The sequence below is a fragment of the Zerene cesonia genome, chromosome 8 (assembly GCF_012273895.1).
Source record: "Zerene cesonia ecotype Mississippi chromosome 8, Zerene_cesonia_1.1, whole genome shotgun sequence".
Taxonomy (NCBI): Eukaryota; Metazoa; Arthropoda; class Insecta; order Lepidoptera; family Pieridae; genus Zerene; species Zerene cesonia.
Genome location: NC_052109.1, coordinates 7,540,581 through 7,555,817, shown reverse-complemented (window position 1 = coordinate 7,555,817; position 15,237 = coordinate 7,540,581). Strand labels below are relative to the sequence as shown.

The 15,237-nt window shown below is 34.3% G+C and overlaps 2 protein-coding genes across 2 annotated transcripts in view; one reads left to right on the top strand and one right to left on the bottom strand.

Annotated features, from left to right (window-relative positions):
* The first annotated feature begins 572 nt into the window (after positions 1-572).
* On the top strand, positions 573-8,250 carry LOC119828409 (intraflagellar transport protein 46 homolog). Its single transcript, XM_038350548.1, has 7 exons — positions 573-1,254; positions 2,053-2,161; positions 2,700-2,877; positions 4,427-4,590; positions 6,730-6,833; positions 7,375-7,487; positions 7,960-8,250. The coding sequence occupies exons 1-7, from the start codon at positions 994-996 to the stop codon at positions 8,219-8,221; spliced, it is 1,191 nt and encodes a 396-aa protein (XP_038206476.1). The 5' UTR covers positions 573-993; the 3' UTR covers positions 8,222-8,250.
* A 110-nt stretch (positions 8,251-8,360) lies between these two features.
* The window catches only part of LOC119828425 (cell growth regulator with RING finger domain protein 1-like), a 30,542-nt gene continuing 23,665 nt past the window's right edge, over positions 8,361-15,237 (bottom strand). Inside the window, exons 6-7 of the mRNA XM_038350565.1 lie at positions 13,971-14,115; positions 8,361-10,648 (exon numbers count right to left, since the gene is read on the bottom strand). Coding sequence (XP_038206493.1) covers positions 10,506-10,648; positions 13,971-14,115 — 288 coding nt within the window. The 3' untranslated portion in view covers positions 8,361-10,505. The remainder of the gene's footprint in view (positions 10,649-13,970; positions 14,116-15,237) is intronic.

Below are 15,237 nucleotides of genomic sequence, written 5' to 3'. Positions count from 1 at the left end.
AAAAAAAAAAAAAAAAAGGCATAAAAATTCTGGAGTCTGCGACGTGGACAATATTTTTAATATCGAACTATGAACTATGAACTAAAAAAAAATGAAAGACAATACATATTTGCTTTGCCAAGTCCAAATTTATATCCTAACAGGATATAAATCTTAGTTATCTTTTACATTTTAATAATTGAAATGTATATTTCACTTGTAATGCATGTACAATTGTAAATTTATAATAATAAAAAAATAAATAAAAGATCGAAAAAAATTACGATAGCCTACAAATCTTGTACAAATAGAATACCCCTAAATTTGACCATCTGCTACTTACGTCTACCTCTTGCTGGCCTAAACTAAATAGCACCGCGTTTTGATTTTATCTGTAGCATAATATATGTATATACATATGCAATGTGTATCATTTATCGTAGAACAAAGAAACCGTCCCACTCGAGCGTTCAAGCGTAAATCATACATTCTTTTCATCATCAATTGATCTTATATTGGTATTGGAAGTAACGTTACCTACGTTTTTTACTTTCTATCCATTCAAATTAATAAAATGAATTGGTTGTTTGAATGTTCTTTTTATATACATAACCTTTGTAAATTGTGAATGTTTTTGCCACGGCTTATCTGCGAAATGGCTGGATAAAATTTGATAAGTTTTCTTTATAAATAATGAAATGGTAATTTGATTATAGAAGCAATTCTTCTACATAAATTAGTTAAATAAACGTGTTTGCACAATTCGATTCGTATACTGTGTGTATAACATTGTGTGTTTCATATAAGAATGAGATTTTAATCTTCAATTAAAAAGCGATTGGAAAAGAGCGTGGCGTTTTCGTTCATTATGTGCGACACCAAATCACATGTCATGCACAAATCGTGTCGCGTCGTACCAGCCGCCCCGAAACCCTGCAGATTCTCGCTATACTCTTTGCATATCACTTATCCGCCACCAGCAAAGCGCTCCGTATCTCCAGAGCCACGGTTGCCATGGCAACCAGCAGCAAACACTGCCAGACGCTGTCATTCTCACCAGATTTGAAGGGTTGTAATGACATCCAACAAATGTACGACGAGACCGTGGAAGTGAATGGCACAGAGATAGACAGCCCCAGCTCTGAGGAGGGACCAGCAGAGGCGATGTCCAAGTTCAACCCGCCGGTGAGGCACACAGCTCGACATGATTTCGACTCGGACTCCGAAAGCGATTCCAGTCCGGACAAATTTGAAAACTTTTCGGAAGAAGATGTGGTATTATTTTGCTTATTTTGTATATTGCATTTATGCTTTTATTAGTTTATTTTTTACTTCATAAACTATGTTTCTGGTTTCTGGTTTCTGTAAAATTATCAAAGACAAAGAGTGCTCTTTTAACACAAATTCTGTTTGCATCTGAAAAAAAATATTTACGCGATAAAAAAACACCATTTATCTTGTGTTACAAGCAATTACCTACAGGCTTACAGCTTGTTATCTCGAACGACTAGATCATAACATACAATTAGCCTAATAAATTCTGTTTTATAAAGTCGTTTCGCAAATTGGTTAACTACGTTTGACCAAGAGACGTGGGTATTGTATGATAATGGTGGCCCACACATACCGTGAATAATCTTTCACGCTCTAGTTACAATTTCTCCGCAATTGTTTGTATTAAATACCAGTAAAAGTAACCTCTATATTTATTTACGGAAGTGCGGTTAGGTTAAGTTTAGACACGTAATTTATTATATTACAACTGCTGGCCCGGCAAGCGTCGAAATCGAAAATATCTATTATTATTATTATATAATTATATACTTATATTTCTTGCATTATTTTAATATTTATTTTTATTAATAGTTATATATAGAAATTAATTTATAAGTAAAATTTCTTGTTGTAAATGAGAATTATAATTAACTCAACTTTGTATTTGTTACTATGCATATATGGATGCACTTATAATTTATTTATATTTAGAACTAAATTTTTTAACAAACAAGAATACCGAAAAAATAAACAACCAAAGAAAAAGCTAAATATTTAAAGTTACACCTATATTTACAGTCTCCTGACAGAAAGTCCAAGCATTCAGATAAGGATGACACGAAGCAAATAAAAGATTCTACTGAATTGTCCAGGCAGTCGAGCAGACACCATGATTCTTCTAATTCTGGTTAGTAATTATCTAGTTATTTATAAGATTACTAGTTTTTGCCCGCATTAAATTCGAAGTAGTTTAATAGATGTTATGGAGATAAAGCTTCCTCTTGAATTACTCCATCTATTAAAAAATTCCATTAAAATCTGTTGTATAGTTATAACATCTAAGCGAGGATAAGGATGTCCACATACATAGGGACATCCTCAGCGAATTTTGAAACCCGGGTCATCGAGCGAACGGTATTAATGGTTCAGTTTTGTATATGTTCATTTTTACGGTGTCATTTTCGGCCGCTTTATTAATACAAATGTCCTATAAATTGGTATTCGATCCAGATATTGTATTACGTTAGTTGTTGACTATAGAAATCTGTAATCAAGCAGATATATTTCACTACCTAGATAATTTAACAAAATTTACCGCATATATTACTACCGTATAAGTTTTAACCGTGCCATCTGATACTATTTGTGGTTGGAATATAATTAAATATTAATTTATTTTCTGTGTAACCAACTAAGCTACAGAGTATAGTAAACTGTTTTTTTAGATACAGATTCCGGAGATATAGAGGCAGATTTGACAAGACCAGATCCAGTGTTGCCCACAGCGGGGAGTGGGAAGAAACGCGGCGTGGTGATACCCGCAGAGGGTGCTTACGACCCCAAGCAGTTCGCAGACCTCAAGGTGCCCCCGGAAATGGAGAATATATTTCAATATATTATGAAGTGAGTGGAAAAAGATCTTTATATCAACACGTATAATAATATAAAATACGTAAACTCTGTAGTACCAATACTAAACATATAATTTAAAATGCCTACTACCTAGGATGAAAATACGATGAAATATAATTTTATTAATAGGTAAAAGTATTGCAATTACCTCATCATTATTTTGTTCACACGAAATTATTCATCATATGGAAGTCGAGCGCGCTCCAGCCCGACCTGTCCAGTTCGCATTGGGGACAGTATCACACCTCCTCAGAATTTCGGTGTCATATAACAGCGTGCGAATGCTACTGTTATTCTTTTTGCGTAGTAGTGTTTTTGTGCATATTTATTTAACTTGAATTATGTATGGCTACAACGCTTTAATCCACAAATATAATGATATAATCGACTTTCCTATGAATCTTTCTAATTTAAACATTTAATAATATAAGCTCGAAACTAAAATGTAGATATACATGTTTCAATACATATTTATGTAGTTTGTTATTCTAAAATTAACTTCTATGTCATGATGACTACATTATGTTATATGATACGTATGAAAGCAACAATGAGATTTCTACATTTTAATGCAGAGAAAGCGTGCATGTTGTGTGAAGTGTCGTCTTTATTTGAGATAAGCCGGTTTAAATTTATTCACTGTGAAACTGTTACTCTTTTAACCATTCCACGAGTACTGTGTGAGTTCACCTGTTTTGGTTGAAGCAAAAGATACTATAGCGCCATATATCCTGGATCGCACAAGCGAAGTTTTCTCTCCTTAACCATGTATAGAACTTTCCAAAACTAAAATCAATTGGGGCCTTACCAGTCTGTTAGGATTCTCCTCTTAGGATGGTGGAATTCCACATTCCTTACTCCACAATACATTTCATCGTAGTTAGATAATTATGTATTAGCAACTATGAAAATAAATATGTATGTAAATATATTTTCTCTGAATTGCATGTTAAATTATGTTTTGTGTTATATACTTACATTATTAAATATTAGATATAGGTATATACGAGTATAGCAACTGGTTATGGATGACACCAGAATATTACTAGCTAGTACGTAAACTACTCTAAAAAACATATTATCGTTAATAAATAACAGTCAAAAACAAAATTGCGCTAACTGCGCAACATTATGTAAATGTAACACAGAAGGATTCTTATACTGCGTTCTATGAATAACGATACAACATTTTTGTTAGACACTGTTTCATATCCAAATGTTTTTTCCCTTGATGAAATTTATTATCTATATAAATAATTGATGAAATTAATTATCTATGTAAATAATTTAGTTGTCGAGATTACTAGATACTATATTTTATTCAGATACTCATTGAAAATATCTACATAAATTTTGACAATTATTAATTTAAGATAACGTTTACTCTCCACTGCTCTAGAAGATCGACATTTAGTATAAAATCGTTAATGAATATGACGCGTTCCTTCTTCCCAAGTTTCCATACATAGTATGTGTCGATCCCTATTGTTCAATTGAAGACCATACATTTAAAATTGCAATAAATCCATCACCACGTTAGGTACACGCCGCAAAAGATCGACATTGAGTTCAAACTACAACCGTTCGTGCCGGAGTACGTGCCGGCGGTGGGCGACGCGGACGCGTTCATCAAGGTGACGGCTCCGGCGTGCGGTCCGCGCGCGCCGCTCGACGAACGGGCGCTCGACTTTGTCGATAATCTTGGTGAGTCGGTAGTTGGTAGGACTCGCCTAACATGACTCTAAATCTGGGTGAGTTGGTAGTTGGTATGACTCGCCTAACATGACTCTAAATCTGAGTGAGTTGGTAGTTGGTATGACTCGCCTAACATGACTCTAAATCAAAGTTGGTTGTTGGTAGGTACTTGATTTTGTAGGATGTGTCTTAAGGATGTGATAGTAAACTATTTGATTATAATCTAACTCGTCAGTATTTAAGAGTTATCTAAAGATGCTATTCTCTATTGTCTAAACTTTTTAGTTAAACACATTTAACATTATACTACAGTTTGAAACCTAAATCAATTGATGTATCTTTTGTCACAATATCCCTTCAATAATTAAATTATTAGAGGGATATTATTTCATGTGTGTAACTTACAGTAGGAGATCCCAAAATATATGTGTATACATAAAAGTTTAACTGTTAACATATATTTTGGCGTAGGGCAAAAGAGATAATAGTTGTTTTGTACAGCTTGTATTTACTAAATTAAATTATTGAAGCCCCTTAAATAAATTTTTAAAAAAATCTTATTTTCTTTTTAACTGATTTCAAAATAACCTTGAATTGACAAGCTGAGGGGCATATCCTTCCCTATTTGTTTTTATTTAATTTAAGGCTTACGCCTATAATCGTGATAGAATTTTAACTTGAAATCAGCTAATAATGTTCATCTCTTACAAAGCTTAGGTCAGTGTAATGGGATATAAAATATTCAATTGCAACACAGTAAGTTATTTGATGAATGAAATAATGTATCCTATTTTACAGACTTTAAATGAAACAGGAAATCCATGTTTTCCCCTAACCTTGGTAAGATTAATTCGTCGAAATTTTCATTTCAATTTGTAAAAATATATCCAATGTCTGTTTATATTTTCCTAACATGCACTTGAATCATGACGTTCAATTAAATTATGTTTTTGACCTATATTTAAAAATACATCGAGCGCTAGTTCGGCCAAATCTTATCTCGAAATTAACAACATAAACATTCGAACGTTGTATTGTTTACCGTAAAGTGAAAACAATGTAAATATAATTAACATCATATTTTGTATGTGACATCATGCTCCATGTCTGTATCCTCTCTTATCGTACATTCTCTATAGAGATACATTATTTTAGCATACGCATAAAGTTTTCTATGTATGTATTAGATATGTAGCTACTTATAAATGCGAAAATGTGTTCGTAAGTTTATACTTGCGTCACTCTGAAACAGGACGAACTGACGTTGTATTTGGCAGCAAGATAGTAGGTTTCATCTGGACAAATCAGTACAAAATATAATACGAACATATAAATTTTATGTCTATAAAATACACCATTCCGTCATTATTAAAAAATATAAATAAATAATTGCGATTTCATTATTTTTGTTAAGTTAAACAACAGATTATACAATACTATACTAGATTAGACTGCACACTTCAAGATTGCTTTGTATCGTAAATATTTTAAACTGGGGTATAGAATGTTTCTTCTGTAGTTATGTTGCCAGTAGCTTGATCAGTGCAAATAATCTTTCATTATTGTTGATATCAGAATTTCCTCGACATGATTTAGTTTTAACTGAATAGCAACCTTCAGACATTGTTTTATAAAATAATATTATATTCGCATCAATACTCAGTTCAGTTCATTACACAACAGCCGTGTTATAATAGCAGCTGTCAAAACTAAATTGCAATAAATTGGCGGCAAACAGATGTCTAGCGCTATTAATCTTTTTGACCGCTGTAAGATTAACTATGTAGATGCAGCCACGTAAAATATGCTCTTGAACTACTGCCTACTGATATTTATAAATAAAACCAAGATGCGTGTACGTTTGAAAATTTATCACTTGAGAATAGCTGGACTCATTTGGATTACTATTCGTTGTAACATATTTTCATAATGTAGGAAATAAATAAAGGCTATGTGATTTATGCGTTTCAAGCTAAAAATCTTGAAGAGTAATTTCATTGGCATCGATTCCTAAATCGTAAAGTTTTAATATAGCTTGAACCTTGAGTAGGACAAGAACTACATTTAAAATCATAAGAGGACATCGTATGGTAATCCGCATTTTTATGCGGAGATGTGGGTTATGTATTTCCCTGTTTTTTTTTTCAGGTTTAACAATACTAGACGAGCCGTCGGCTGAGCAAAGTGAATCGGCGTTGTTACACTTGCAATTGAGGGCCATTTCGAAAACTACGAGCGCTAAATCCACTGTGGTATGAATTTTATTTCTTATATTATACGAACTGCATATAAAAAAACACCATTCCTCTTCATGATTTGGGTAAATATCGAACACATAAACGTGTAGGTGATAATTTGACTCTTTTGTGAGAAATTCTTAAAACAGAAGATTGGGGACCAGAAATTTTATAAATTTTATAATACAGTGTCTGCTACTAGATACTAAGCTCTCAAAATCATAGTAGTCTACAAATGTAATAAAAATATAATATATAGAGCAGAGTAATAATAAAAAAAATTAAAAACATATTTATTGACATAAAATCAAGTACACATCTTATAAGACTCACTGACTACCGAACTAGTTGGGAACTGTGTTTCGGTTGTCGGTGGCTTCTCCCTTAAAACAATGTTATATTACATTTTATGCCTAATTAAAAGAAAAGGAAAGGGAAATAAATTTGTTAGTTGTTGCTAGAATGAGTGCATAGTTGTGTGGAATGGCGTGTCGGTGCGCGCGCGCTTATGTGTGTGTGTGTTTATGTGTGTAATAAGATGCATGATTTGTTTTAGTTAACAAAGAAAATAGATAATGCAGAGAAGAACCCAAAAGCGATCGAGCGTTGGATCAAGGATGTCAGCGAGCTGCACATGTCGAAACCGGCGCCAACCGTCTCTTATACTGTGTATGTTTTAATACAGATAACATAATACTATACTAGGTTTTATGTTTAGGTATAGTGAAATTATTACATTTTATGTTAAAAAGTACAGGGTTCCTATTAAATGGGAAATAAATAGCTTTATTCCAAAATAAGGGCAATCTTTTTTATGTATGTATAAAAGGACACGTAAATTGCCGTTCATCCACACACCTCATCTGTTATTAAGTCTGTTCTTAAATAATTTCACACAGTGTCACCAACTTATCTTTGAAATAGCGAAAAATTGATCTAAAGATGTCGAATTGTCATTGTTGACTATTGTATTGCTATCTTTCTAAATTGCAATTGTTACATATACCGAAATCTATTAAAACTGATGCCCGGAATATTATTCTAAATGTATCACTGAATGCAATGAAGCAACGGTGACGACACCCTTAATTTCAGAGATAAATTGATACACTGTATCTATTAATCGGATTTAAATTTTCAGGAAAATGCCAGACATAGACAGCCTAATGGAAGAATGGCCCGAATCTATGGAAGAAACGTTAAATGACGTCGGTTTCCCGCCATCCACCCTCGACTGCTCGCTGTCAGAATACGTAGATTTAATCTGTGCCTTGTTTGACATTCCTATCGTTGGTGACACATTGAATGACAGAATACAGGCGCTACATTTGCTATTTAGTCTGTATTCAGCTGTTAAGAATTCACAGTTATACGCAGATAGGATAAAAGAAGAAAAGGGATAAATGTATAAATAAATATTCTACAATTATTACAGCAATGTCTTTTCATTTGAATTTATAAGGTATCTTCTTAGAGGTGCCATTTTTAAAATTTCTAAATACAATATTGTATCATAAATGCTTAATTATAATAAAACAACAATTACTTTGGCAATTTTATTTATTTACACGTTTTAAAAATATACATTTACTACAATCTGCTATTGACTTGTTAGCCTCTGGTTTAGATACTACAATTGGTTCAATATTTTATCACTTCAGCAATGTTCTAGATAAATGTTTTTTTTTCTACTATTTGATTGTGATATCCTATATAGAGCTCTCACCAAACCGATACTATTGGAATTAGGTAAATAAGTAGATACATGTGATCAAAAAAAAAGTTGCACTCAAAATAATAAATACATATTATCAAATATAGCTCTTTTACTGTAAAAAATGGACGATTGAAAAACATGAATAACCATATTTTTATAATTAATAAAAAAACTAACTTTATAACGTCCAGATACAAAAATACACGGGAACTACACAATGGAGTTACATAAAAAGGCAATTGATATATACTTTTTTAAATATAAATTTAATATTCATGACAGCTCTACATATTCATAACCCACCAAGATTCACACAAAATAAGATGTAGTTCTTGCAATTTTTTATTTTCCTTGTTATTAGTCAGAATTATTTAACATTATAATATTAACATTAACTCGGCTCGTTATTTCCTTATATTTGCAGTATTTAACTCGTTGTTTCACAAATGAGATCTGTTTCTGTTAATTTGTTATTGGAAGACTTCGTTAATTTATATAGATAATATTTCATGAAGGCATGGATAAAATTATTATTCACTATTTAAAATTCTTGAGGTTCTATGAGTATTTGTTAATAAATCATAAAGTTCCAAATTTGAATTTAAAAACGTCAGAGCGAGACAGCATTTTACACAGATCCTCAAAAATCCACAGATGATAGAACATTAATATTATCTAAAGACATTTCAAGTTGAAATTCATGTATTTTCGAGGTGTGAATGGGAATTAATTCTAACAAGTTATTTTTAAGCGACTTATTTATTTTTAATACACTAGGAATTTACAGTTTATCCTATATTTACATACATAGCAATGTCACAAAGCTTTTTATTTTATCACAGTTCCATTCTTTGCACCCACACTTACATAATTGCTTAAATAGGAAATTTTATGCCGTTTATCACTAAAAGGAAAATAATAACTATTTGAACACAAGCGATAAGTTAAAAATTTGTATACGAAAAAAAAACTAAATTAAAAAAATTCATCACATTTGTACAAAATAAATTTCTCATTCAGAACATATCACAAACAAATTTTTGTCTTTTATTATTTATTACTACATCACATTAGAATAAGGGGCGAGAAATAAAGAAAATTAAAGCGAGGAACACATTATCGACGAAAAATAAAACCAAGTGATATCTAGTGTACTTCCATCTTTGATAATGTTTTACAATGATGGTAGAATTAATAACTTATTAATATTAATAAGTTTATTAAGGAATAGCAAAATTAAGTGATATTAAGTTTGGTTCTTTTCCTCATTTATCAATGACTGCTTTTATTTAGATGTAATACACCAAATTAAGGCTGGTGATGCACTTTTAGTATTTCTAAGTTATTAGCTGTCATCGACGGGTGACATTTTTCGAGCAATTTATACCGATTGTACACTAGGTTCAATATAATTATTGTAACAACTAAGTCTGAGTATATACTAGCTATGATTTCCAATGTCAATATAGGCCGGTCACACACTTGCGATTGTTGAATAGCCTAGTAAGGCCTGTACACACCAGTGACGGTTCCGTTGTTAGGAAATAGACTGGTGACACACTTGTCCAGTTCCTACAGTTGATATAATGACAGTATATTGTTGCACACTCAATAAATAAGGCTGGCTATACACACGTCTGACTGGTGCTGTGGACATGATGATAAATTATGCACACTAGCCTCAGTCTAGCTTAAATAAGTGATAAGGTTCCACTTTCATTAGATGATTTTGAAGACAGCGTTTTTTAAACTACTGATAATGATGCATTCCAGTAAATAAGGCTTGTTACACACTCACGATATTACATTCAAATGACGATGTGACATACTGGCCATTGTCTGTATCTACTGACAAAGTTTTCCATTCAGCAGATAAGGCTGGTGCCACATCAGCCGCTGTCTATTAATTAGTCTTAAGGCCGATGCCACACTATCGACCAGCCGGTGCAGAAATACAAACTGATCGCTCGCTAGTGATAGTGGAACAGGTTCAAGATGCGCCTGTTGATGGGATACTGCTGCTGTTTGAGCTCCGAGAGAGGCTCGTCGTCGTTGCGGATGCAGAAGTAACTGGTGATCATGCTTCTGCAGATAGGACACTTGTCCAGTTTGGCTGGAACGAGATAATGTATGGTGAGTATGGGAAATTGTAGTTCTAAGAAGTCTACTTATATTATAAAGCTGAAGAGTTTGTTTGGTTGAACGCTTTAATATCAGTTCAACTGGTTCCGATTTGAAAGATTCTTTCAGTGTTGGGTAGCCATTGATTGAGGAAGGCTTTAGACTATATAACATCAGGTACTACGTAAAACCGCGGGGCACAGCTGGTTTTTTTATAAATAGAAGAAATTGATCACGAGGCGGGATTCGAACCCGTCGTTCGCCGAACTGTGGCAATGCATCGACCATGAACGCATTTGCAGAGACAAAGAACAAGAAAAGGAAAGGATTGTCGAAGGGAGCAAAAAATGGATGGATAGGAATAACGTATGGACCGGAAAGAGTAAAGGAAACGCACCACCCAATATCGCGAGAGAAGAAATACGAGCAGGAAAGCAAAACGCTGAAAGAGAATATCCCTTTTAGAGCAGACGAAGCTGTGTGGTTCAGTTCAAATACAAACATTAACTTATTCAATTAGAATTCTTATAGAAGCACTTTTGAATCGCCCTAACATAGTTTTAACATTTACCACCGGTTCGGAAGCAGTTTCCACTGAGAAGAGCCAGCAATAAAACTCTGTAGCTGCTGTTTTAAAATCACGTTAATTTTACATGTAATTCTATATATGTAACATGTACGTAACAATTATGCCAAAGAACTATCCTGTGGTTCTAAAGCGACAACATTTCACGAATTTTCATCTTCCATATATTCATTACTGCTTGTGTAGGCTCTCTGAACTAATACATTTTAATATAGCTTTAGAAATTTAGCACCAAAATCTCTTTATTACTATGAGAAGCTAGTGAACGATACAGATAAACCCTCTTATTTTTTCCGTTGCCTGGAGGAGATCACTTTTTAATAATAAGCTCACCTTCTGTGTTGGTCTAGTCTTAAGTCGTATAAATAAAAACAAACAAATCCTCTTATATAACGCAGTGCAACAGAAGGCTGCGCTACATTCAGAGCACGAGTGTCGGATGTGAGCGTGTGCATTGAATGCTGATCGGATGTTTGGATGCCTCGAGGTTTATTTGAGGATGTGACCTTTGGCGCGTCACGTTTGATAGAAGATATATGTGTTTTCAACAAAACAAACGAGAATGAAGGATAGACAAAATTCAATCGTGAGGCGGGATTCGAAGCTGCGTCTTTCGCTATATCAGTCATGATCCCAACTCAGTAACCGAATTTTCTCTTATTCTACTCTTTTCGTACGAATCCCGTCTCGTACACTAATTCTTTCTATTCTTATTTTTACGAATATTTATCTGATATAAATTAAAAATTACGAACAAAATATCCTCAGTTTTAAAAGGAGTAATTTTGAGGAATTAAGTCAATTAAAAGAGTTTAGACTTAATACTTAATAAATAAAATTAACACACTTTCATATATTACATTATAAATCACTTCCATATATCATTGAAAAGATTTAGATGAATTTTGATTTAAGGAGAACTGATACTTAAATCAGTTCTTCTATTTGTCCTGAGAAGAAAAGATACTTAATGAAACATTTTATTTAGAACTAGCACTCCGTCTGCAGTATCACACATACGATCAATGGAAAAGGTAGACAGTCTCGGGGTTTTCCCCGCACATTTTGCGTTCCCGTGGGATTTACATAAAAAATTATCCTGCGTCCTCGGATCTTAAGCTAATACCAAAATTAATCTAAATCGGTCCTGTATTTCCAGAGATAAGCGCGTAATTTCAAATAAACAAACAAACTCCTACGCCATCCATGTTAGCATAGATACCGATATAAAATGGTTCCGATGGTTCAATAGCGATTTTACAAAATCTGTCCATTTCTCTTCTATTCTATTTCCACGAACCGAATGAAGAACGACCCAATAAGTGTCGGACCATACGCACTCAAAGCTGACCCCATCATCATCACCATTGCTGGATGATGTAAGGTCACATCAACTCACTGACCGCAACCTTGCGGCCGCCGAGCACCGACCACGCTACCCGCATACAAACAACACCTTACAGTTTATGCCGATTGATTTATGCACTGAATGCTAATGTGATGCACAGCCCCCGTGAATAAATTAATTCGTTATTTCCCTCAGGTTTTATCTTAGATCGACGCTCGAACCGAGTTATTGGTCAGTTAGGTCCTGATTTTAAATAAGTTTCACTAACAAAATACTAAACCGCCTAAATTATCACCGAATCAATAAACTGTAAGTGTAATTAGTAGAGGTTGTCTATAGGTGGAACAATGTATGAGGAGTAGTGTTTAAGACATGAACATAGAAGGGGGGAAGGGGGAGATGTTACTATGACATCTTTAATCAGTTCTAGTTGTAGTCCAGAATACACTGTATCTAGTATGTTCTATTGTTTCGAGCTCAATTTAAAACAGTTCATATATCGAAAATGCTGTTTCAACCCAAATCATACTTAACAACTTATTTTCAAACACTTAACACGCCACCCGGGGGGATCGATCCTGTGGAATGAAGTTAGTCTAACTTCCAACTAAACACAACTTGTTGACCTGCACAAACCACAATGTAACTAAAGATTGTGCTCTGGGTTGTCTATAATACCTAATACGAGTATTAAATTATATTATATTATATACACATTTGGATACATATAAAAATACATATTTTGCTAGGAGTTTTCTCTCTGCGTTTATAGAATTTATCGGTTGTTCGAGAATATGGGAAGGAGGAATAAGTGTCAAAAATAGATGTAAAACCCGGGCGGGTGCGGGCACGCGGGAGAACGGACTTCGTTTGGGCGAAGACGAAGTACGCTTTCAGCTGTAGTATTATACGCGGTTTCGCGGCTGGCTCACTGTTCTATCGCCAAGCCGCACATCATCATCATCAGCCGTTATATGTTCCCACTGCTGGGACACAGGCCTCCTATGAGGGTTCAGGCCATAATCCACCACGCTGGCCAAGTGCGGGTTGGCAGATGTCACATGTCGTCGAACTTTTGATTCTCGGACATGCCGGTTTCGTCACGATGTTTTCCTTCACCGTTTTTAAGCAGTGGTAATGTTATCTACATGCACAGATAAACTCGAACCCCGACTTATCGATTTTGAAGTCCGAGGTTCTCACCACTGAGCCACCACTGCTTTTGCCAAGCCGCACATTGGCTTTGTTTATTTCGTCGATCAGGACGGATCAGGTGGATCTTGAGATCTTGATAGGGTCCGAGTCGGAATGGGATACGCGTTGGCTTGTATCACCAACGGATGGGGATGGGATTGAGCCCCGTCGGGCGGGTGTACTCACGCAAGCAGCGCGCGCAGAGGCACGCGTGGCGGCACGGCAGCAGCGCGCGCGACAGCGGCGCGGCGGCGCACACGCAGCACAGCGCCTCGCCGCCCGCGCGGTAGCCCCCGTCCACGTCCGCCATCTCGCCGGACACGTACAGTTGCTGGAAACGCGGTTACACTACTGTTGAACGGAACTTGCTCTCCGCCAGCGTAGACAAAGGAAATTCCGATGGAAATTTTACGTACATGTAGGTTTTACGGAGGTAAAGAGTAGCCTATATTATTCTGTAACCTCCTGACTATCGCCAGACACGATTAGCACATTACAAAATCGCTCGGATGCGACGTGAAAGATGGAAAGACTAACAACATTTGCTTTTATGACCGACCTACGAATTTACATTCGCGGCATCGGCGCATATTCTGTTGTACAATATTTTATCTCGCCAATATTTAGTGGGGCATTGCCGGCCATTTCATTAATTGTACTATGCTTTAATAACGATATCAAAGAAGGTAGAAAAATTAAAAAAAGATGAATTCTCTATCAACATTAGAGACAAAAAAAAATAAAAAATAAACAACAGAATGGTGCATAATTTAACTATAAATAAACTATTATAATATTACAAAAATATATTTAAAACAAAGTACAATAAAAGCAGAAGAATAATAACCTACCTTAAATAAAAATCTCCAATTATAATAGAATTATAATAGAATAATAAATGTTTAAGCATTTGCATAAAATAAAATACTGAAAAACCAAAACGATTATATTGATGAAGTTTTTCTTAGCACTGCGTGCGTCACTATTTAAAATTAGACATCTAAGTCTCTAAAATATACACTAAGTATCAAGAAGGAAAATTCACCAAGCCCATGTGCCTACGTGGAAATTTCGAGAAACATAATAAGAAATTGCTTTAATAACCCAACATGGTAATAATGCAAACATATCGTTTTCAATCGTGTAAGTGGAGCCTTTAACTTGTATTAACATTTTTATTGTATAATACGTCTAACTAATTGAAATAATGATCGATTAATATGACTACCTACATACCAATTTATTATAATGAACATATAAAAACAATGTAATAAATGGAAAATCAGGGCGTTGGATCTAATCAATCTCTCTCTATCTGAATACTAAATATTCTTTGCTACTATGCAGATTATTTTAATAATTAGCGTAAAATTGGACAAATTATTTATTAATAGTATATTATTTCACAGCTATGTATTGCACATTAAATAACCTTTACTGAAACTCACTTCTT

Coding starts and splice junctions, on each gene's coding strand:
- LOC119828409 (XM_038350548.1), top strand. CDS start 994: ATGGCAACCAGCAGCAAACACTGCCAGACGCTGTCATTCTCACCAGAT. Junction 2,878..4,426: donor ATATTTCAATATATTATGAA/GTGAGTGGAAAA, acceptor TCACCACGTTAG/GTACACGCCGCAAAAGATCG. Junction 4,591..6,729: donor CGACTTTGTCGATAATCTTG/GTGAGTCGGTAG, acceptor TTTTTTTTTCAG/GTTTAACAATACTAGACGAG.